The following is a 21,375-nucleotide window of genomic DNA, read 5'->3' as shown; positions in this document are numbered from 1 at the left end:
GGGGGGGGGGGGTATCCATAGCAACTGAGAAGCAATTTAGAATAATTTGCTATTTAAAAACTCAGATGTATTTTTTGAGCAACAGCAGACACTACAGATGAATTAAATCATTTGATCTTGAAAGTATTCGATGTTTGCCAGATGTACTGTACTCCGACGTACTCCCTGGCTCAGATCATGCACATATCTGTTTCCTTTAAGACAGACGCACGCTTGTTCCAATTTTAGTTGACTAGATGTTTTATTGATTCAACCTTTTATTCGTTCTTCTCAGCATTGATGCTCCTCTGCGTTCGCTAAAGCTTCTCTTTTGTTGCGAGGAAACCTTGAGTCGTTTTATTTATTTATTTTTTTTGCAAAGAACAATAATTAAATAGGGCTGAAATGTGAAAAACGCAGTAGATTTTGTTTCCCGTGAATCGTATTCAGCGCAGTACTCCGAATCGTGCACTCATCAGCATCTCTCCGTTGCCCTTGCTGTTTTGCAGATGCATCAAATGTGCTGCATAACACTTGGCTCGCCTTTTTTTTTTTTTTTTTTTTAATGCTGCAGCTCAAACACATTTCAATTATTCTGTTCTCTCATCCTAAAAGCAGAGGGGATCATTGGATTGCAGCAGCTCTTTTATGTCCTCTTCCTTTGGAAACACGAGGAGACAGACAGCAGCAGTGGCAGGTTTTTATTGAACAAGCAAAAACGTGTCAATATTAAGAAAATTAAAAGAAGGTGAGAGGGGATGGTTGCAACACGAGAGCGTTGTTTTGTGCCTTCTGTCAGCATTCCTTAACACTATAAACAATGTCTCAACATGTTGTCCGGATCAAAAGCCCAGCCAAATTCTTTGTATTTCTCTGACTCTTCACTGAATCTGACTTTCGGCTGCAGTGGGACGGCTGCCAAAGAGCTGCATGCTCTTTACACCAAAATAGCAGGCAGCTATTTTAACCTCTGAGAGCTGGATGCTTTCTGCACCACAAATGCTTCATTGAGCATTCAGTGAGGGGGGAAAAAAAAAAAAAGAGGGAGAGAAGCAGTTTAACAAATCACAATAACGTGTTGTTTCTTCATGTGGAATTTAATCAAATACTTATAAATTATACCGCTCATGTGTGACAGGCAATCGACTGTATGAGAATCTATTTAGGTCTGCGGCGATTAACTGCAGCACGTTACATTCTGCTGGTGTTTAAGCAGCAAAAGGAAGCAGGTTATTGGGTTTTAATAGCCGCGCGGCTCAAAAGTCCTGAGTGTTTTCTTTATTTTTACGCAGTCGGTGCTCTCGGCTCACACCTGCCGCGGCGAACGTTTACCGCAAGCTGCAAGCGGCCGCAGCTAATGAGAGCAAACCCTTGGGGAACAGTGGAGGTCATTTTAAATCTGGTATTTTCAGACTTGACAAAGGACTTAAGTTTTCATACATTCCTGCGCTGCCCTCCTGCTTTAACTGCATGAATGAGGGTCACCTCAAGTGGTCTGGCTTCGAGACAAAAGAGGAGCTTTGAATCCAAAGCAGAGGGACCAGATACAATGTCTGATTATCCCTCTGCTGGCATCTCGTCCGCCTCCTTCTCTGAAGCCGTTTTTGTTTTCACATCAATATCTTCATGTTGTGTTTTTTTTTTTTTCATTCAACCTTTATTTATACAGGTGAATCCCATTGAGCCTCAGGAACTCATTTACAAGAGACCTGATTTTAACAAAGAGTGATGACAACAGTGGACAACAAAGACAAAAATAGATGATCATAAAGATGCGTAAAAATTGAGAAACTTTTTTTAACCTTTGCTGTTAAAGTTAATAAAAATGTAACTTTTTGCAAAAGTCTTTTTTCGGGCTTGTAAAAGTAAGCTTTCTGCTTCCCCGGGGGCTTGTCCACCAGCTCTTTAAATAGTTTATTTGACTTTTTTTTTTAATGCACGAAGCGACTCTTGTGATTTTAATGCAGCACCAGCTAAAATTAATTTCAGCATGGATGGGTGGGAAATAGTTGAAATGGAACAGCCTGCAGGCTTTTTCCACTTATTTGGTGACTTAAGCACTTCTTGGATTGTAGCGCTCTGCTTGTTCCTGTAACACAAGACTCAGATGAGAGTAGCACGTTGCTGGTAAAGTCACCTTGTTTTTGCCAAGTTGTCTTTTTATGGGGGTGGGTGGGAAGGGGGCGGTGTGTGGATCCATTATTTCAAAGACGGTTGTGCAGGGAATTACATGTACTGGTACTGTATCTATTTAAAACCTGGTCCCTTGTAATGTTTCATTGCACATTTGAGTTGTTCCTGTTTAACATAAAATTTTGCTGCTTACACAACAGCCTGGTGATAAATTGGCAAAAGGCAAAGTTAAGTATTTATTGACCTCATAAAAACATTGCCTCTTTCGCCCTCACTTCCTGGAACCTGTCAGTGCAGCGTACGCCCCCGAGTGGCTCTCGTGATTAACTACATCTGGCTTTCTCTCAGCCGAAGCTCAGGCTGCCAAGGCTCACCTCTTTCTCTGCCTTGGAGGAAATTGCTACTTTACTGGTATTGTATCACAAGCGCTTATTATATCATGTTGCACAATCATGACTTAGTTATATGGGAACTGCTTGAAATTGCTCCAATCTGTCACAGTGAGGGCTTTATTATAGTTAAACTATATTTGTTTGGTGTGTTTTCCTTTACCTTTTTATATAAAATGAAAGAAAAAAAACATAGTTACAGCCTTGTAACTTCAGCGCTTATTTATAACTGGATAAGCAACAAAACTGGCAACAAAAGTAGGATGGAAATCAATCACATCATTTCACAAACTGCAGTTTTTGATCTAAACATCAATTTTTTGTTGGCAAAGCAAATAATTCTGTGGACAGGACCGTCCCAAGACTGATTTATTTGTTGTTGTTGTTGTTTTTATGGTTGACATAACAACTCAAAACTTTGTTTAAAACTATTTAAGGCCTCTGTAATTTCCCGGGATCAGTTCTTACATTATCCGGGCTGGCGACAGCACCCCTCACCACCATCACCACACCCCCTTCGCCCCCTTTTTGACATTCCATGAAGCTGACCCAGGCCAATTCAGCCATCTCGTTCCCACAGATGATGCAGAAAGTGCTCCCTGGTTTATATCCAGTAATATTATTCTTTACTTGTTTTAACTGGATATTTGTGGAGCGTCCAACAGTAAAATAAATAAATAAATAAATATTGTGTGAATATTTATGAAGCATTCACACTTGTGATCCATTTTTCTTCCTAACGTTTTTCGGCACTATTCTAATCCCGCAGTTTTCAAGCTATTTCGACAAATCATGTATGAAAATGTTCAGCTCTTTCAGGACAATCCTGCTATGACTTTTGGTAGTGGTGCAGCTTTAGCTTTTTAAAATATTTAGCCTTTTCTGCCATTTTTTTCCTCATAGTAAATGAACTGAGCTCATTTTACATCCTTCAAATCTTCAGATCTGTTGACAACCTTTTACTCGTCCTTTCACATTCTGTTCCAGTTCATCCTGTCTAAATAAAGGTTGAATGAATCTTCCTTGTGCAAATTTAAACTTTTTTTTAGCTACTTTCAGCTAATTTCAGCTGTTTTTCTCTGTTTTGTGCTCCTACAACTACAAAATTTTTGTGCTTCTTCTAACTTATTTCTGCTAATTCCAGCTTGATAAACTCCTTTTAGCATATTTCTGTGAGTTTTAGCTTTTACTGCTATTTCGGCCACTGTTTAGCTGTTTTTATGTTCATTTTAGCTTTATGCTAATTCTACATTTTTTGCACTCCTTTAAACTTTTTCAGTCTAATTCAGCAAAAATGTGCTCTCTCCACTTCCTTCTGGTAATTTAAGCTTTCTGCTTTTTTCAAGGATTCCAGGGTCTTTATTCGTCATTTAGCTATTTTTCAGCACTTTTGTTTATTTATTTATTTATTTTACTAATTTCAGCTTTTTCCAAATACTTTCCACTTTCTTGTGCTCATTTCTGCTTCCTTGAGTCTAATTGGGCAAAGTTGTGCTCTCTCTTCTGCTAATTTAAGCTTGCTCTACCTTTTCAGCCAATTTCAGCTGTTTGCAGACTAATTTAAGATTCTCATGGTAATTTCTGATACTTCCAGCCAAATTAACCTCTTTCTGCAAATTTCGACTCGTTATACTCCTGTCAGCTTATTTCTGCTAGCTTCAGCATTTTTCTGCCTTTTCAGCTACTATTTAGCTTTTTTTGTGTGCTAAATTTGCTTTTACAACTAATTCCACTTTTTTTTTTACTTAGTTCAGCTCCTTCCACTTCTGTCTGTAATTTAAGCTTCTTTCTGCCTTTTCAGATACTTTTCACATATTTTTTCAGCTTTTTTAGCTAATTTTCATTTTTCTGCTTATAATATACAAATGCCATGTGTTGTCATCATTGTATGTTCCCATACATGATGAAGTTGGTTCTCTGCATTTAACCTATCACACCTGGGATACACCCAGGTGGTGCAGTGGGCAGCTATGTAAGCGGAGCAATTAGGGATTAGTTGTCTTGCTCAGAGACACCACAACATGTGGGAATGGCTGGGGATCGAACCTGGGATTTTCTGGTCCGGAGTCGGCTGCCCTGCCTCTACCCCAATATTTAAACTTAATTCAGCAAATATGTGTTCTTTCTGCTAACTTAGGCTTGTTCATCCATGTCAGCTACATTTCAGCATGTTTTTAGATATTTTCAGCTGTTTATTTAAAGAAAGTTCTTCATTAATAATCATCCACACTGCATTTTTGAAGGAAATGCAATTTCTCTAGTTATAATTTCAATTGTACTGTTATTACTAAATATAACTTCAGTATTTGTAATGAATTCCCAGATTTTTCCTAGGATTTCGTCACGATAATCTTTCCTGCTCATTAACATGCCTTTATCCCTACCCCCTTTTTTCTTGCTCTTTGCCCCCTTTCTTTTCCTTTCTCTGTTTGGTCTGTTTCCCCCCCTCTTTTTTTCTCTCGTTCACAACCTTTTTGCTCTCTTGTCTCTCCAATAAGTCATATATAATAGTACATTTCCTTTCTTGGCCTGGGGCCTGGTGCCAGACCAGCTGTATGAAATGTAGTTTCACCGCTTCTCTTGCCAGCACTTTTGTTCAGAGAAGAAATAACAACAAAAAATAAAATAAAATCCCACAGAGCCTCTTGAACTCTCAAAGGCTTTTTTCCCTTTTGAAGAAGAGGCGAAACAGCTCTTGATTCATAGTTTGTTTTACCACCCTGTCCCTTAAAAGGAGTAGAGCAACTGTCTATTGCTGTTTTTTTTCTTTGTGACTGAAAAAGACGTGTTTCTGTGGGACTTTTGTGGATTGTTAGTCTATAAAAAGGGTTTGGAAATTTTTTTTAGAGGAACTTAGTGAAGTTTGTAGCTTTGTAATTCCTCACTTCTCCTCGTTTCCTCTTAACATGCTTCTAATTTCTGGTTCGGTGCCAATTTCCATTTTGTGCCTTGAGCAATAAAAGTCTAAAAGGTTCCCTTGTTGGTTTCTTTATGTCATTATTTTACACATGGGTGTTATTAGGTTTTAGATCCTAATGTTCCTACATCACATATGGAAAACTGACTTGAACTTTATCCTGAAGAGAAATACTAGAAGTCAGAATTTCTTTCATCTACATAACGAATTCTGTCATTTATTGTATATTTAATTAGGATTGAGAATAAAGAGCTACCTCTTTGTTTAAAAACTCAAACTTATTGTTGCCATCGGAAAATAGTTAACCTTTATAACAAATTTAAGGGCTTCTGTCTTTAATCCTTTTAATTTGTTGAAGTGGATTTTAAATGCTGCAACGTTTCTTTAAAGCATTTGATGTCAATGCTTGCAAATATTTTTTCCATTTTCATTTCCCACAGCAGTAACTTTACACACCCACACATGCGCTTGTCTCCTTGGAGGTTAAAGTAATACCAAATGTGATCTTTCTCAGCAGGGGATAACTCATTATTCACGCATGCATGCACGCGCACACACACACACGCACAGCCCTACACAATGTCTGGATTTCCCCCTAGCCCAGCTTAATGACAATAACTGTTAATGCTTTCCAGGTTTTAAAACAATGCCGTTTAAAAACAAAGTAAATAATACAACACATGGTTGCATCTAGTTTTGGTATTTCAAAAACAAAAGAAAAATACTTAAATATTTCACATTTTATAACTCAGTGTCGATACATTAAGATATATGTTTATACTGTTTTTGTTAAGTCGAAGGTGGAGCAATAATACTTTTGTGTGTTGTTGTTTGTACCATTCGCAAAACATCTCACGAACCACTGAATGAATCATATTGAAACTTTAGGAAACTAATCATTGGGTGTACAACTGAATAATGTTTAGATTCATCCAAATTCAAAATGGCCACCACAGCAATGCGATATTAGCCAACACAAACATAACTTAGTTCTACAGATACGGAGCTAAAGTTTGGTGTGGTAGTACCCGACAGTCGTTCAAACACAATCCCAAGTTCTAACAGATCATTAAAGATAACTCGTGAAATTGCTCATTAAGTTAATTAAAAGGTCAGACAAAATAGCTATAACTGTGTCATTCCTCAAAGATGATTCTAGTCTAAAACTCTGGCTTAAAGGAAGCAGGCGATATGCATTTTTTCAAGGAATTGTAGGCTTTTAATTTGTTAAATGATTTTCTAAGTAAAAATAAAAGTGGCAGTGTAATGACGCAGATAATTAACTGTGTCCCATAAATGTGGCATGATATGACTTCATCTTTTCATCGCCTGCGTTTTTGTTTCCTCATTAGGCTCCTCCTTCCTTACGAGAGGCACCTTAAAGGTGAGCAGGACATGCCCCTCCCCTTGACCAAACCCAGGAAGCAGGAGAGCAGCCAAGAGAAGACATCTGCAGCTGGAGCCAAAACAAAATCAGTTGTGGCCAAGAAACTGAAAGGCTCCAAGTTAGGGAGTAAAAAGGACAAAAGAGAAACAAAAGCAGAACAAACACAGGTCAGTCCCAACTGCTGCCTCATCAGGAATCTTTCTGCCCCTAAGATTTTTATTTGACTTATGAAATTAGGCCAAGAATATGAAAGTGTCTGGATGCGCTGTTTGATGTATCAATACTAACAGGTACATTTCTTCTTTAAGCAGGACTCGATGGAGAAAGACGTGAATGACGAACTCTCCATAGCCGTGAAAAAGGAGTCGTCTCTCCAAGATGAACCGATTGTAATAGAGGAGGAAGAGTTGCATCTCACCCTGAAGAAAGAGGAGTCGCTGACGGAGGAGCAGCCACCCTCACTTGACTGCAGAACCCCACATGGAGGTTTCTCCCTCCGCACGGGTCCTTCTCCTCAACCTGAATGGAGGCAAATCAGTGAGGCCCTCAAAGCGAAACTCGTCGGCGAACAGCAAACCGAAGGGAACTTCATTCCAAAACATCCTTACCTGCCTCATCGCTGGGATCAGACTAAACCTGCTGTGCACGTTGCTCTGCCTGAGCACTTCTCTAAGGTCAAAGACTCCATTGAAAATCACGGCGGGAGAGTGGGCAAGGTGCTGCCGATGTGTAAGCAGGCAGATGAACAGTGTTTAGACCTGAGCTCAGATTCTTTCCCAGAGAAAGAGGACTATGGTATGATTAAGAAGGAGTCTACCCAGGGCTCTGGACAGACAGCTGCCTACTGCAAAGCTAGCCAGGGGGTCATGTCTCCTTTGGCCAAAAAGAAGCTCCTCTCCCAAGTGTGCGATTCTAATGCTTACTCCTTTTCTCTGCAGTCTCCACCTCCCACAGCCATCTCCTCTCTCCCGGTCGTATTGGTTTCCGAACATGAGAAAGAGAAGAGAAAAGGTGAAGAGGAGGTGGTGAGGCAGAGACGCAACGGTTTGTCCGACAGCGTCCTCGAGGTAGCCCCCATATTTAGGCCATCGGTCATCCAGCATGCCCAGAGCAGCAAGGCTCACCAACAGAGCACGGGTGGGCAGTCAGAGAGGAGCACTGTCGGGGAGGCGTCAGACGCCTACAGCTGCCGGACAAGCCATCACATTCAGTCCCAATCCAGTGTGCCGTGGCAGCCGTACCTCCCCCAAATTCAGACCCAAGACGGCGTGGAAACCACTGAGGAGAAGTTACTCCAAGGCCCAGCCGCTCAGTCCAGGAGCTATGCAGGCGACTGCTACTCTTCCCCTCACCTCCACAGCTTATACAGACAAACTGAGAGCTGCCTGAGCCAAGAGAGGATGGCTGGCTTCAGCAGTGGAGAGCGGAGAGAGCACTATCGCAGGGACCGTGAGGGCAGTCAAAGCTTTACCTGTGGCAGCCTGGAGCAGGAGGGCTTGGCCTACAGGTCTCACTACAGTGACAGGACTCAAACACGTAGAGAGAACGGAGAGGCCGAGGACGAGCCCAGAGACTTCACCATTTCAAAGCCTCTCTCGCAGAGGGTTTCCTCCTTCTCCAAGACTCCTTTCTGTGGTCTCTCCTATCCCATCATGCATCATGGTTTGGATTCCCATCCTAAAGCATGCAGAGTTACACCTATGACAATCTCTCCCCCCAAACAGAGCTCATCTGAGCAGTCACAGACGTTTCCTAGCTCCAAAGCTTCAGGTGACCTGCCCCTCAGTACTTCTATTCGACCCAGTAAGCGAAGCCTCGCGGAACCCGAGAGCGACAATCCCCCAGAACGTAAAGTGCGCGTAGTGACACCTATCCATCCTGCCAGCACAATCCGACGCAGCGACCCGGAGGAGCTGAAACCCGCAGAGCCGGCTCTTGCCATTCACCTCAACAATCATCTACCCGAAGGCCACCCTACAACCTCCTTCCCCCCACATCACGCTGCGCCCCTCTACGCTGGTATTTACCCCCACGGTACCCTGGTGTCACCGGGCGCTCAGGACGGGCTCCAGCAGCACCCAAGTCTGCAGTACCTGAAAAGCCAGTCGGCCGTGTCCCCCCTCGTGCCCTCGTTTGCCATCCACTCCATGATGCTCCACAGGCAGCTGTTGGCCTCCAGCCCCAGCCCGCACCACTTCTACAGACAGCCAGGTGGGGCGTCGCTGTACGGGGACTTGTTGCACCACCTCTACCCTCTCTCCACCCTCCCACCACCCCAGCTGTCATCGGTACACCCCAGCACCAGACTGTGAGGGACAAAAACTGCTCAACTTCACTTTCAAAACAGAAAAACCGCGTCCGCCTCTTATTTTTTTTAAATCTCGTTGTCGAGGACAAAATACTGATGAACTGATGAATTCATCACTTTGTTGGGCTGAAAATTCCATTTTAAAAAATTTGCATATGCCTTTGTTTATATACTTTGCACTGTTCTGTATTTGTATCGCCACTTACTGTACTTTTTGTTCTCGCTTTTGTATTCCTATTTGCACAAATCCCATGTGTAGATGCTCGCAGATCGGAGTCAGGTCGTTGCTCTGGATGTGTGAGACGTGGATGGCGACAGAAAAGCCATTTGTTTACTGGGTCTGAGGGCTAAACGTTGTTGCCTAAAAACACTACAAGCAACATGACAACGAAACACAGAACAGCTTACAGAAGTAGAAATGTGTTGCTGATTAACACGTTATTACTGTTTAGGCAGCCGGGGGGAGTTGTATGTTTACATGTCTCCAAGCTGAACTCTGTTGCTTGTCTGTGCCACAATAAAACCCATTTGGACTGACTGGAGTAAACGTCAACACTCGCTGTGGTGCTGCTGAACACGAATGGTTTCATCCCAACATTCAGAGGTGCTGCACATGACAGATGTACTGTAGACTCACTCGTGGCTCAGTTCAGGTTTGTTTTCATTATGTCTTTTCAAATTGAACAGAACCAGTTGACGAACCATGAATGTGTGGTTGCTCAGAGGTAATGAAAAGCTGGCATCATTTTTTATTTTTTAACTTTCTAAATTTAACCTCCGAACATTTTTGTGATGAGTACACTGTTGCGGCTTGTTTTTGTCTGTTGAAGCGGCATAATGAAGCAGCCGTCTGCTGTGGAATGCTCACTGCTAACAAAAAAAAAAAAAAGAGAAATCAGCATTTCATCTTTTTGTTCTTGACTTGAAAAGCTCTCTTCTCGTACTCAGCGCCCTGAAAGGATTCATTATATGATTTGATAGGAATGTTGTCACTTAAGATATTACTGCTTTGCAAATATCTGTGCCTTTCACAGTCTCAGATTAGAGTTAGCACTACACTCGTTAAGGTTATTTCTCAGTAGCAGAGTAGGAATGTCATTATTACTGTCACGTGTGTCAAAAGCAGTGCACAGAAGAAAAAAAAACTGTATGGCACACTGTAAAGACCAGACTTTTAAAAATATAAACCAGAACTTATTTTGCCCAGCTCAACTGTGTCGATGCAAACAATAGCACATATTTAACAACCGCTGATAGACACAAGTCTGGTGTCTGTCTCTGCAGAGCATGCAGTGATAAAAGGTACCAAACTATAAAGTTTGCCTACCGTGCTCCATTTAGCCCGGGGTGGAAAGACAACACCTGCGTTGGCTTTTACAACCACTATAATTGCAGTCCAGGGTAGACGAAATACACAGAACTATTCTGGGGTTTCAAAAGAAGAAAGATAAAAATTTAAAAAAAATGCCTAAAGACATTAATTTCTGATTAAGTACTGTACATTGCTGTGTAGGTAAAACTGGCTTTTAGTGCTGGATTCTGTACAGAACATCCATACGGGATCAACTCACGCTGAATCTCTTCTCTTACTTTCTGTGTAAATAGCTCTGTAGATAGGACTGCGTGGTTAGATAAACTGCTATAATCTGTAAATAGTTAAAGACGTTATAAAAATCGGTTACACAAACTAGCTGTCTATTTGCTCCGTTTCACCCTCAAACACTACAAATTACAAGTTAGGATACTTCTTTTTTTTTTTTTTTTTGTTTGTGTTGTCTCCATTAATGTGCATTCTGAAACTGTTTTTTGATACCATAGCCATCTGTTTACCAATCATCCAGCTGGCGTGCAAAACAACAACAAAAAAAAGACATTTTGTACGATATGACGTGTATATTTAATTAAAATATTTTACTATATTTGTTTCTTCGGTTGTTTTTAACTGCACACAGTGAGCGTTTTTACATGCAACACCAGTGCACTGTTCTTTTTACTCCTCGGAGTAAATGCAGCGTGAATGAGGGTTTATTATTGTAATACTATTATGTGACTATGAGATTCCACCCGGCTTAATCTTCACAACAGGCCACTTCTGGGCTCCGCGCCAAAGAAGCCTCACCCGTATTTGCTGCAGTGGAGAAATGTGCCGGTGCATGTTGCAGCTCCATGGGATGTGAATCGGGCTGCAATAAAAAGCGATGCTTTGACTTTTATTGCCACCCTCTGGTAAACTTTTAACGTGAAAAATATTCGGAAATACTTCTGAGCTCAGCAAAAAAAACAATAAAGCGGCCTCACCACGGTGGAAAGTAGGTCATTTTATTGCAGATCGGCTATTAAAAAAAAAAAAAAGCTGAGAAATGAAAGAAATTGCACTTTAGAGAAACAATAACTACAATTACATATACGTTTACATTGCACTAAACTGGATTTACAAGGACAGCATTAAATTTGTCTACTTATTGGTTCAAAATCAATAAAAAAAATGTAAAGATCCATTCAAATATGTCTGTAGACATATTAGTTGCTTTTAGAGGAAGCAGAGTATCACCATACTTCTCTTTTGATCACTTGTAAAGTCTTTCAAATCTTTACGGTAAAAGTAAAACGGAACATCTGGCACGCTTAATATTTAGCCGAGATCTCGTCTTCATCCTCTTTCCCTCCTCCAAGGCTTTAACTAAATCCTCCACACAAGTCTACACCTCTTTCTAAAATTTGATCCAGTTTGGAGGACGGCACGAGAAAAGCAGCCTCTAGCTCTCTCTGCATCGCTTCATCAGTCAGGTAGTTTTAAAGAAAGGCAGCAGAACCTAATGTTTTCTTTGTCGTGCGTAATTATGACTATTATTCAACACAATACCATTAAGTGGCTGAAATATTTAGTGGCTGGCTATGTTCAAAACAAATACACAAGGGCATTCATTATTTAGGCCACTCAAAAGACCCATTCATTCAATTATGTTGGGAGCATTTATTGGCTGCTGTGGTAAATTATATTAGACGTACTGTGCAGCCACTAAAAACAAGGTCACTCTATTAAAAGAGCTCTGGGGAGCGGGATGGAGAAGTCACATTAGTGCTTACAATTGCTCCTAAAATTGTGTTTCTTTAAAATGAGCTATAGTGGTCATAAAGTCGTCACAGTAAGTGGAAGATGTCAATAGTTCCTAAAGTAATGACTCGCCCGCTGTTCGCCGATGGATCAATTCTAATTTGAGTGCTTTTGCAGAAGCTCTTTCTCTCAGTTTATGTTCCAGTAGCCAAAGAAAAGAAATACTGTAAGCGTTTCTGTTCTAGATGGGCTGATGATGGTGAGGCTGTGGGTTACCTCCTGCATGTTAAACTTTAGGCTACATTCATCTAAAAACTTTTGTCATTTTGACTGTCCTATGTTTCTATTCAGACTGTCTGCAGGTTTAAACAGATATTAGTGAAATTATTTTTCCATCCAGTTCTTGGTTTTAAAGCTGTTAAACTTATTTTTAATGACATGTGCTGAGTCATTACTGAGGTACAGTTATTCAATTTTATTCATATTACTCGGCTCAGTTATAAAAATAAAAATATATATAGTTATTTGTGTTAGTGGTGTTTAAGACTAATATAGATTTGGTTAAAGTTGAGGCTACATGGCTTTCAGGTTCATTCTGTCTCTGAAGGACTTCCTCAGTTTGCTGTGCGGACCTGGACCAGCTCTGACAAACCCACCGTCAGCTGTGTCCTCAGATGTCTGACGGTTGTGGTTTTCATGGTCGAGCTGCTTGAGCGAAGGTTGAGGCGGACCCTGCGGGTGAACGTCGAGGACGGCCAGCGGGGCGTTCTTTCGGCTGAGGGTCGCCGTGCCGCCAGCGTTGTTCCTCTGGAGCTGCTGGATGATGGCAGAAAACTTGGCGTCTAGAGACGGACGGCCTGTTTTAGACCTTGTGGCTGGACGAGAAGCACAAGTGGCAGAGTTCTCCTTCTCCTGGGATGAGGGAGGAGGGGGACGGTGCAACGGAGCAGGGAGTGGTGGTTTGGGTGGACGGGTCGGGGGAGCAGGAGGCTTCATGTCGGAGGGCGGGGGTGGAGCACGCCGCTTCTTGCTGCTGAGAGGCGTAGAGCTGGCGTTGCGGTTCGGGCTTGAACAAGGGGTGGAGGTTTTGCTCTGGGACAGAATACTCTTCTCCACCATCACTGAACGGGACCCATTGAAAAGAGCGGACCAGTCAGGAGGCTCCGCCCTCTCCTCTTGACCAATAAGGAAGTGACCATCGGTCTCTTCGATTTTGCTGTGAATTATATCTGTGATGCTCTCAAACTTGCTAGGAGAGGTTATACCTGCAAGAAACGAGAAGTGAAAATTAAATTACATGCAAACAGAAGAATAATAAATCAGCTCCTTTTTACGGCGGATAAACTGTTAGAAGCAGAAAATAACTCAAAAAGGACACAAACGCACATTTCTGTTTTCTAATTTGCATGTAAAAGGATTTTATTTGCATGCATCATCATTGGAGTGAGATATTCTGTGCATAGCTAATAGGATATTTTTACGTTTCATTTGCACGAGGCGGTATTTTTCTAAATTAAATACAAATCCAGTAAAACCTTCAACAAGAGTCAGCGAATTATCAGCTTCCTTTTATCGTTTTACTCACTGAGGTCGTTGTAAACCGAGTCAGCCTGCTTGGTGAGGAAAAGAGACGGAGTCCACGGCGATGAGAGCTCGATTTTCATTAGCCGGTTGCAGCAGTGCAGCCACTGGCCTGGCCATAAACAATGATGGACATGAGACACGCTGATAAAAAAGTTACATTGTTCATTCCTGCTCAGAGGACTTCAGAGGCCACAATACAATCTGGTATGACCCAGTCACAGCAATTATTAAATAATTGTGCTATTGTGTTTCTCATAAAAACACACTTACTCTGGTCATAGAGATGCTGGTGGAGGGCGTCCAGCCACTCGTCCAGCTCGTCCCTGCTGTCTGCGACGAAGACGACGCTCTGAGATCCCTCAGGTGAAGAGTTGATGATGGACAGACTCTTGGATTTGAGGCCCGCCGACGCTTTGCTCAGCGCGTGGATCCTGGTCTCCTGCAAAAACGAGATCCTTGAAATATCACAGGCTGAAAATCAGTTTGTATAAACGAGATCTGTGTAAGAAAAAACACACATTGCTAATTACGCAAAAAAGGGATAGCTTCAACAACAAAATAGCAACGATAAATCAAGATCTCGGTGATGAATGTGGCGTTTTGTATTTTGGACAGTCTGCAAAGGTTAAAGGAAAGAGCTGAACAAAGATGAGTAATTTGCTGCTTTTGCAATTTGAAAATTCCTCTGCTCAGATAAACCTAATCAAAATAATGTATTAACATGAACAAAAACTGTGGTTAACTTGCTTTTCTCTTTATTCACGATCCCCTCTCTTACCTTGTTGATGGGCACATTAAGAGCGGGCTGCACTTTAGCATCAATTTCCTCCGGAGTGAAGTAACAGGACAAAAAGCCGGCGCTCAGCACGCAGAACAGACTGCAGCAGCGGCTCATTCCCTCCACACTTTGCTGAAACATAAACACAGTGACTACCCAGTCCAAGCCAGGAACCAGCGACGGAGCTCGTGGATGTGATAAAAGCAGCAAACACACCTTCTGACTCAAATAACCCGTCATCATGTTCTGTGTCATACAAGTCGGCTGCACGACTAACCGGCAGCAGAGGTTGCCGTAAAGAGGAAGCCAAGACGACCACTCAGCTGGAAGGACGAAGAGCAGCAGAGACCAGAAAGAGGTCTGACATTAATGATCCCAATAAAATAATCATAAAAAAAATTAAACATTTAGCTCATCGCAGTTAGTCAAGTGTAATAAAGTTTATGTGTTGACTGTTTAAAACCTGAAAAGATGCACTGTGTGGACTAGAACATTCATGAATCACAGCACAAATTCATATAAAAAGGTTTGTTTGGAAAATTTGAGCAAAATAATAAAGATCCAAGCACGCACTTTACTTTACGATATCGGTGTGACGTTTTTTTTTTTTTTTTTTTTTTTTTTTTTTTTTTTTTTTTTTTTTTATATATATATATATATATATATATATATACACATTTTGCTCATTTTTTCACTTTCAGCTCAATTGATAAAAAATCTCTCATTTCCATGGAAGTGGCTGGATCTGTGAACTCTAATAAAAGTTCTAATATCCATTTTGCTGCTTCTTACCATCTTGGTAGACAATGAGGGAGTGAGACTGAAAGCTGCTGTCAGCATCAGGCAGACCCAGCGTTGTGTAGGCCAGCAGGCTGTACCTGGCTCCTCTGGTTACAGGTGAACACATAAACACAGTTTAACTTTCTTTAGGCACAGACGTCCACAATCATTTCTAGAAAAATAACTTAGACTTTAGCTCTGACTAGGCCTGTCGCAATAAACAATAAATCAATTAATCGCATGATAAATGAAAATTATCAACCTCATTTTCATTTATTGGCTTTATCGTTTCTTTGTGTCTCTTTCTACTGAAGACACTGGATGACAAAAAGCTCAACTCCGGTGCTCTTCACTGACCCCTCCCTTTCTCTTTAAAATCCATTTTAACCGTCCAAAATCGCATTTTGGGATCTTTACAAGCAGCTAAGTTGAGAAGCTAAGCTACGAGCTAAGCTAACAGGCCGACCTCGGGGAAAAAAACCTCCGTCTGGTCAAAGCTCCAATATTCACAGTTGAAACTTGTGCTTTCATGTAAAAAATTGTTTTTCCTCTGCAAAAAGAAGCTGAGAACTTGTTTACTGATTTTTTTTTTATTAAAAGCTTTGTGTGAAAAATGCTATGCTAAAGAGCTCAAACTACACCGAACGTCCGCCATTTTGAGAACCGAAAAAAGTAAGGAGAGACAGCCCATGTCACGTCAAGAGGCTTCCCTCCCATTTTTCTTAGAAACGCTGCTCGCTCCCTCACTATCCATCTTTTGGTTCAAACTGTCTTATACTGCCATCCAGTGGTCAAATAAGGTACTACACCCAAAAATCAACCAACATTTCTTCTTAAATTTGACAATAATTACTAATTATTGTCAAATTTCAAACAATATTATCGTTTATCGCAATAATTTCTGAGACAATTAATCGCCCAGCAAAATTTGTTGTCGAGACAGGCCTAGCTCTGACCCAAATAAAATCATCTGAGAACAAACTGTATAAACTTTGCACCACAGATTCTAACTTGATGCTCTAAACGCCGTGAAGTATGTTTTTTTTTTTTTTTTCCACCTTGAAATCGGAACACTACAACAATCTTTTGGCTCTGTTTATTAGTGCAAAATAATTGATGGATATCTGAAGTCTTAACTACAAATATGTATTTAACCTTGATTAAATGCACACGCTAAACATGATCACAACTCTTTCAAGTGCATCCCTTTTTCCTTCACTGTCAAATCAGTTCCAGACTATTAAAAAAAATAAAATACAAAGCCAAGTGACTGTGTGTTGCAGAACGCATCACGTACGGGGGGATCGGGTTGGTCTGCAGGAAGGTGTCCGGATCTGGAGTGTCCACCAGAGAGCAGAACTTCTTTCCAGCGCTCTTTCCAAAAGAGCTGCGGAGCTTCTTGGCCAGTTTCTTTGGTGTTTTGACCAAAGGGAGCTCTTCCTCCAGGGAGCAGCTCCACAGCTCCACTCTCAGATCAAACTCAGGAACTGAGTCTTTACTGAGGGGAAAGAATTTAAAACAAACCACAAGTATGAAAATCTAAACACCCCACGATGGATTTAGATTAACCAACTAAAACGGAAAGACATTCCTAACCTCAGATTTATGTTTACTGATAATTAATGTTGCGCATTCATTGAGTAAATCCTGCAGTATACTCTACAGCTGTGCAAATATAAGATGTATAAATCATTTACAAGACGGTGACTCCTTCAAAGCAGACGTCAGTGATGGATCTGTCCACCACAACCATCTCAGTGTCAAACACCTCGGAGCCAATCTGCATCAGACAGAACACCGCCACCCGACGAGAGCCTACCAAACACGAGAGGAGCATGAGGTGTTACAGCAGGAAGCATTAAAAACAAGATGGAAACGTATAGGCCGTGAATGTTAGACAAGGAAAACCAGACATACTCCCTTTGTTATTAAAGTGGTCAGAATCCCTCCACAAGAGAGGAAATCTCAGCCCTACGTTAGAGAAAACACGAAAAGTTAATTTTCTTAGCAGTACCCCAAACATTCATATCCATCTGATTGTGTATGTGAAATATTCAATGTGATTTTAACTCAAACAACGTCGTTACCAGTCACAGCAATGGTCCCATGGCAAGGCAAACGACCATCTGCAGATCTGTAACACAGTGAGAACAACGAATCACTTGAATTCAGCTGCAAAAACAGTAACTTTCTTCAAAACACTTCCCCGTGAGGGTTGCAAACAGTTTTTAATCTTTGCACACCACAGTCCTCAGTAGACCTTACCTCTTCTCTGCTCTTATCATGTCCTGTTCTTCGTTGTTCCTCTGCAGCTGTGCGAGGTAAGCCTTTATCCTGGCGTTGCAGGTCAGCAGGTTTTTGGAAGCGCTGAGAACCTGCTCTCGTTTACTGCAGGCGAGCAGCAGCTTGTAGGCCCCCTCACGCATTCGCTTCTCAAAGTCGAGCTTCTCTTGTACGTTAGTGTTCTTCACGGAGGAAACAAAAACGAGACATTTTCCAATTACTGAATGAATGGGCTGCAAAAAAAACACAGCGAGTCTTCAAAAAAAGCTTCCCAATAAACCTGACGATGTATAACAAATGTTCGACTAGTGATGGATTTGAAGGTTTTTTTTTAACTAAACCAGCCTAAAGGAGGCGTTGCAACCAAACAGGAATTAAATTTCTCCCAAGAAAATATGTATGTATGGATTTTAAACTGACATAACACTAGATCATATAGGTATTTTGTATTGGTTTACTCATGCTTCATTATTTTATTTCTAACGTGGTTTTCTTTTGCTCCACAAGAGGGCGCTGCAGCACCTTCAGCGCCCCAAGTTCCAAAGGTCTAACTGATTTATTGTGCAAGATTAATAAAATATTACTGCAGAGTGTCACTTAGAACACCGGACGGTTGTTTCATGTTTAAAACCCGAAAAAAACACATTTATTAAGCGGTGCTAGAGGGGGAAAAAAGACGTTTTGCACAAATTTAAGAAAGGCTCAAGTTTCAGGAAGTGAAAACTAGAATTGCTTTTTATGAATTTTGAGGAATATTTGGGGGAAATAAAAGCACAGCGTATTGAATAAGCAAAGCAGACGAAGTCATATAATATAAAAATATAAAAGCTTATATATTGGCTGGTTTACGCTTTGTACTTTAAACCTTCTCCGGCGTAAAAATGACCTGACAGTTGAATTCAGTCTTTGATGTGAAAAACACAGAAAAACGTACCTCTGTATGTAAGAACAAGGCGCTTTCTCGTATTTTCTTTCGCTTAATCTCCATACCCACTGCAGAGCCGGCGGATATAAACGACTTGGAGCTGCTGCCCCGTTTGGATATTTGAACGTCCCGCTGGTCGTCCATGTTTTCTGTCCATTCGTCGATCAACGTTCCAGGTCGGGTTTCTAACGTCCCTTCAATGGACATGGGGCTCGCTCGATTTATGTTACCAGACCTACCGGAGTAAAAAAAAATCTGCACAAAAAGTTCCAGCAGTTTAAAAGTGTACTTTTTCCTCCGCTCCACGACGTGATTTCATATATCTAATACAAAATAAAAAATGTATTCATTCGTACAAACTACTTCGTGAGGTCGATACTAAATTTCACAAGATTTTTATTACGTGTAAAGCCTTGAAAAGTAAATATAAATAAATTGGATTATATAATTATAAAACTTTTTAAAGATCATTTAGTTTAGAAGTGGGGTTTCTGCAAAAACAACAACAACACACTAATAGAGATAAGTAATTTTAAAAAGGCATCTATTTTAGCGGTGCGGTTCAACTCGAGAACAAAAACCAGCGCTCCTACGCTGAACGTCATTACGTCACTGTGCGTGACAAAACAACAATGTGTTTTGAAAATTTATGGTTTTAAAATAGTTTCCTCTCATTTTTTTTGTTTTAAAATGTTGATGGTAGTATATTTTAGAACTAACATTTGCTTTCGAATTCATGATAGACATGTTTAAAGCTACTTTACTAGTACTCATACAATATAAACACTTTTTTAACGAATCCGTTACTTGATATTTTAGTTAGTGTTAATTAGTTTGCCCTGCGTCCTCTTTCATTTAAACAGCACGAGATGCAGCAGCATCTCCTGCTTTAAATATATATGTATATAATTCTTGGCATCAAGTTTCATGTTGCCAGCTGAGCAGCTAAGGTGGTGCTGCATCAACAAAGACCTCGGAACACGATGACCTGTGAGCCCAGGAAACCCGCCCACCAGGTTCTGGCGGACATTGCTTCTGGTTGAGTTGGAAGCGTTCACGTTTGGAAGTGCAGAGACGCAGGCGCTGCAGAGGGTGAACTGCGTCAAGCTGCCTACAACAACACACAACAGCGGAAATGACGTTGATTGTTTTCAAAATAAAACTTTTTTTTTAAGTAACTAGAAAGGACAGGTGATCCTCTGAGTCAGCCAGTTTGTGCGCAGTGATGTCAACAGCACTACCATCTGTTGGGTGTTTTCTGTTCAACTCTACTCACAACCCCATTTTTAATTTGGAAAGCCAATTCATAATCTACTTTAAAAGCAAACTATAAACACATTTATTTGTTCCTTTTTTTTTTTTTTTTTCATTATAAGTACATATGCAAACAAAATCCAATATATATCTCCTTTTTGTCTTTTTCCTGGCAGCTGCATATCTAACATCCTTCTACCAATATACACACTGTCCCTCCTCTGGACATGTCCAAACCATCTCATTGTGGTCTCTCTAACTTTATCTCCCAGTTGTTCAACCTGTGCTGCACCTCTGGTGATCTCATTCCTAATCCTATCCATCCTTGTCACTCCTAAGGAGAACCTCAACATCTTCATTTATGCAACTTCCAGTTCTTTCTCCTGTCTTTTAGTCAATGCCACTGTCTCCAGGCCATACAACATAGCTGGTCTCACAACTTGTAAACTTTTTCTTTGACCTTCTGTTGCAAATCACTCCTGAAACTATTCTCCATCCACTCCATCCTGCCTGGACTCTCTTTTTCACCTCTCTACCACACTCCCTGTTTTCCTGGACAGTTGACAGTAATTATTTGAAGTCCTGCACCTTTGTGACCTCCGATTCGTGTAGCCTCACAGTTCCACCTGTCTCCCTCTCATACACACACGTAAGTACTCTTGTATCACTACTGCTGACTTTCGTTCCTCTTCTTTGTGTGGACAAAAGGGTTTTACGCCAGATGCCCTTTCTGACACAACCCTCATCATTTACTCTGGCATGTATGGAGATAAATTAGTCAAAAATAAGTCACACAAGCATACAACACAATTCAGAGTCAGAGATTCTTTGTCATTCGCACCACATGTGGTACATGTGGTGGAGTGAAATTGTGTACACAGGATCCCAGTTATATCCAACAATAAAATATAAAAGAAAAACAATGATAACATCTAATATGTGAACTAAGAAAAACATCAACTAAAAATACACTAAGCACTAATAGCATAAAAACATTACGTCGAACAGCAGCACGAACATGAGCATAAGTCTGTGTGAGAAGATGAGCACGCATGAACACATCAACATGAAACAGATCAGCAGCAACATGAAACAGATCAGCAGCAACATGAAACAGATCAGCAGCGATATTATGTGATTTTTTTCACAGTGATTATTCTGGTTAGATATTCATGAGTCTAACAGCCTCAGGGTAGAAGCTGTTCCTCAGTCTAGTGGTTCTACACTTAATGCTCCTCAACCTCCTTCCGGAGGGGAGCGGGCAAAAAGTGTGAGTGCTGGGTGAGTGGGGTCCTTCATGATGCAGGTGTCCCTCTTACTGCATCTGGAGGTGTAGATGTCTGTGATGGTGGGGAGACTGACTCCAACAGACTTCTGTGCAGCCTTCACCACTCTCTGTAAAGCTTTTCTTTCTGCAGCTGTGCAGCCTCCATGCCACACGTTGATGCTGGAGCACAGGATGCTCTCCACTGCACACCTGTAGAAGGAGGTGAGGACTGAGCTTCCCAGACCAGCTCGTCTCAGCCGCCTGAGGAAGTAGAGTCTCTGATGAGTTTCTTGATCAGGCTGGTGGTGTTGTTGCTCCAGCTGAGGTTGTCATTCA

General features: G+C 41.2%; 2 protein-coding genes across 2 annotated transcripts in view; one reads left to right on the top strand and one right to left on the bottom strand.

The window, feature by feature from the left end:
* Positions 1-9,117, top strand: part of arid5b (AT-rich interaction domain 5B) — a 110,598-nt gene extending 101,481 nt beyond the window's left edge. The window contains 2 exon segments of the mRNA XM_037697499.1: positions 6,771-6,972; positions 7,114-9,117. Of these exon segments, the coding sequence (XP_037553427.1) occupies positions 6,771-6,972; positions 7,114-9,117 (2,206 nt within the window).
* Positions 9,118-12,741: 3,624 nt separating this feature from the next.
* Positions 12,742-18,662, bottom strand: rtkn2 (rhotekin 2). The gene is made up of 12 exons (XM_037679567.1): positions 18,528-18,662; positions 17,576-17,775; positions 17,398-17,444; positions 17,228-17,281; positions 17,008-17,125; positions 16,608-16,808; positions 15,323-15,417; positions 14,747-14,853; positions 14,531-14,662; positions 14,023-14,191; positions 13,754-13,861; positions 12,742-13,433 (listed from the first exon to the last, which is right to left on the bottom strand). The coding sequence occupies exons 1-12, from the start codon at positions 18,660-18,662 to the stop codon at positions 12,742-12,744; spliced, it is 2,058 nt and encodes a 685-aa protein (XP_037535495.1).
* Positions 18,663-21,375: the final 2,713 nt, after the last annotated feature.

Source organism: Nematolebias whitei, chromosome 1 (assembly GCF_014905685.2).
Source record: "Nematolebias whitei isolate Nwh7 chromosome 1, NemWhi1, whole genome shotgun sequence".
Classification (NCBI taxonomy): Eukaryota; Metazoa; Chordata; class Actinopteri; order Cyprinodontiformes; family Rivulidae; genus Nematolebias; species Nematolebias whitei.
The sequence above is the reverse complement of the archived record's forward strand: the minus strand, read 5'-3'. Positions and strand labels throughout refer to the sequence as shown.

Coding starts and splice junctions, on each gene's coding strand:
- rtkn2 (XM_037679567.1), bottom strand. CDS start 18,662: ATGGACGACCAGCGGGACGTTCAAATATCCAAACGGGGCAGCAGCTCC. Junction 17,282..17,397: donor TGGGACCATTGCTGTGACTG/GTAACGACGTTG, acceptor TCTCTAACGTAG/GGCTGAGATTTCCTCTCTTG. Junction 15,418..16,607: donor CAGACCAACCCGATCCCCCC/GTACGTGATGCG, acceptor ACCTGTAACCAG/AGGAGCCAGGTACAGCCTGC.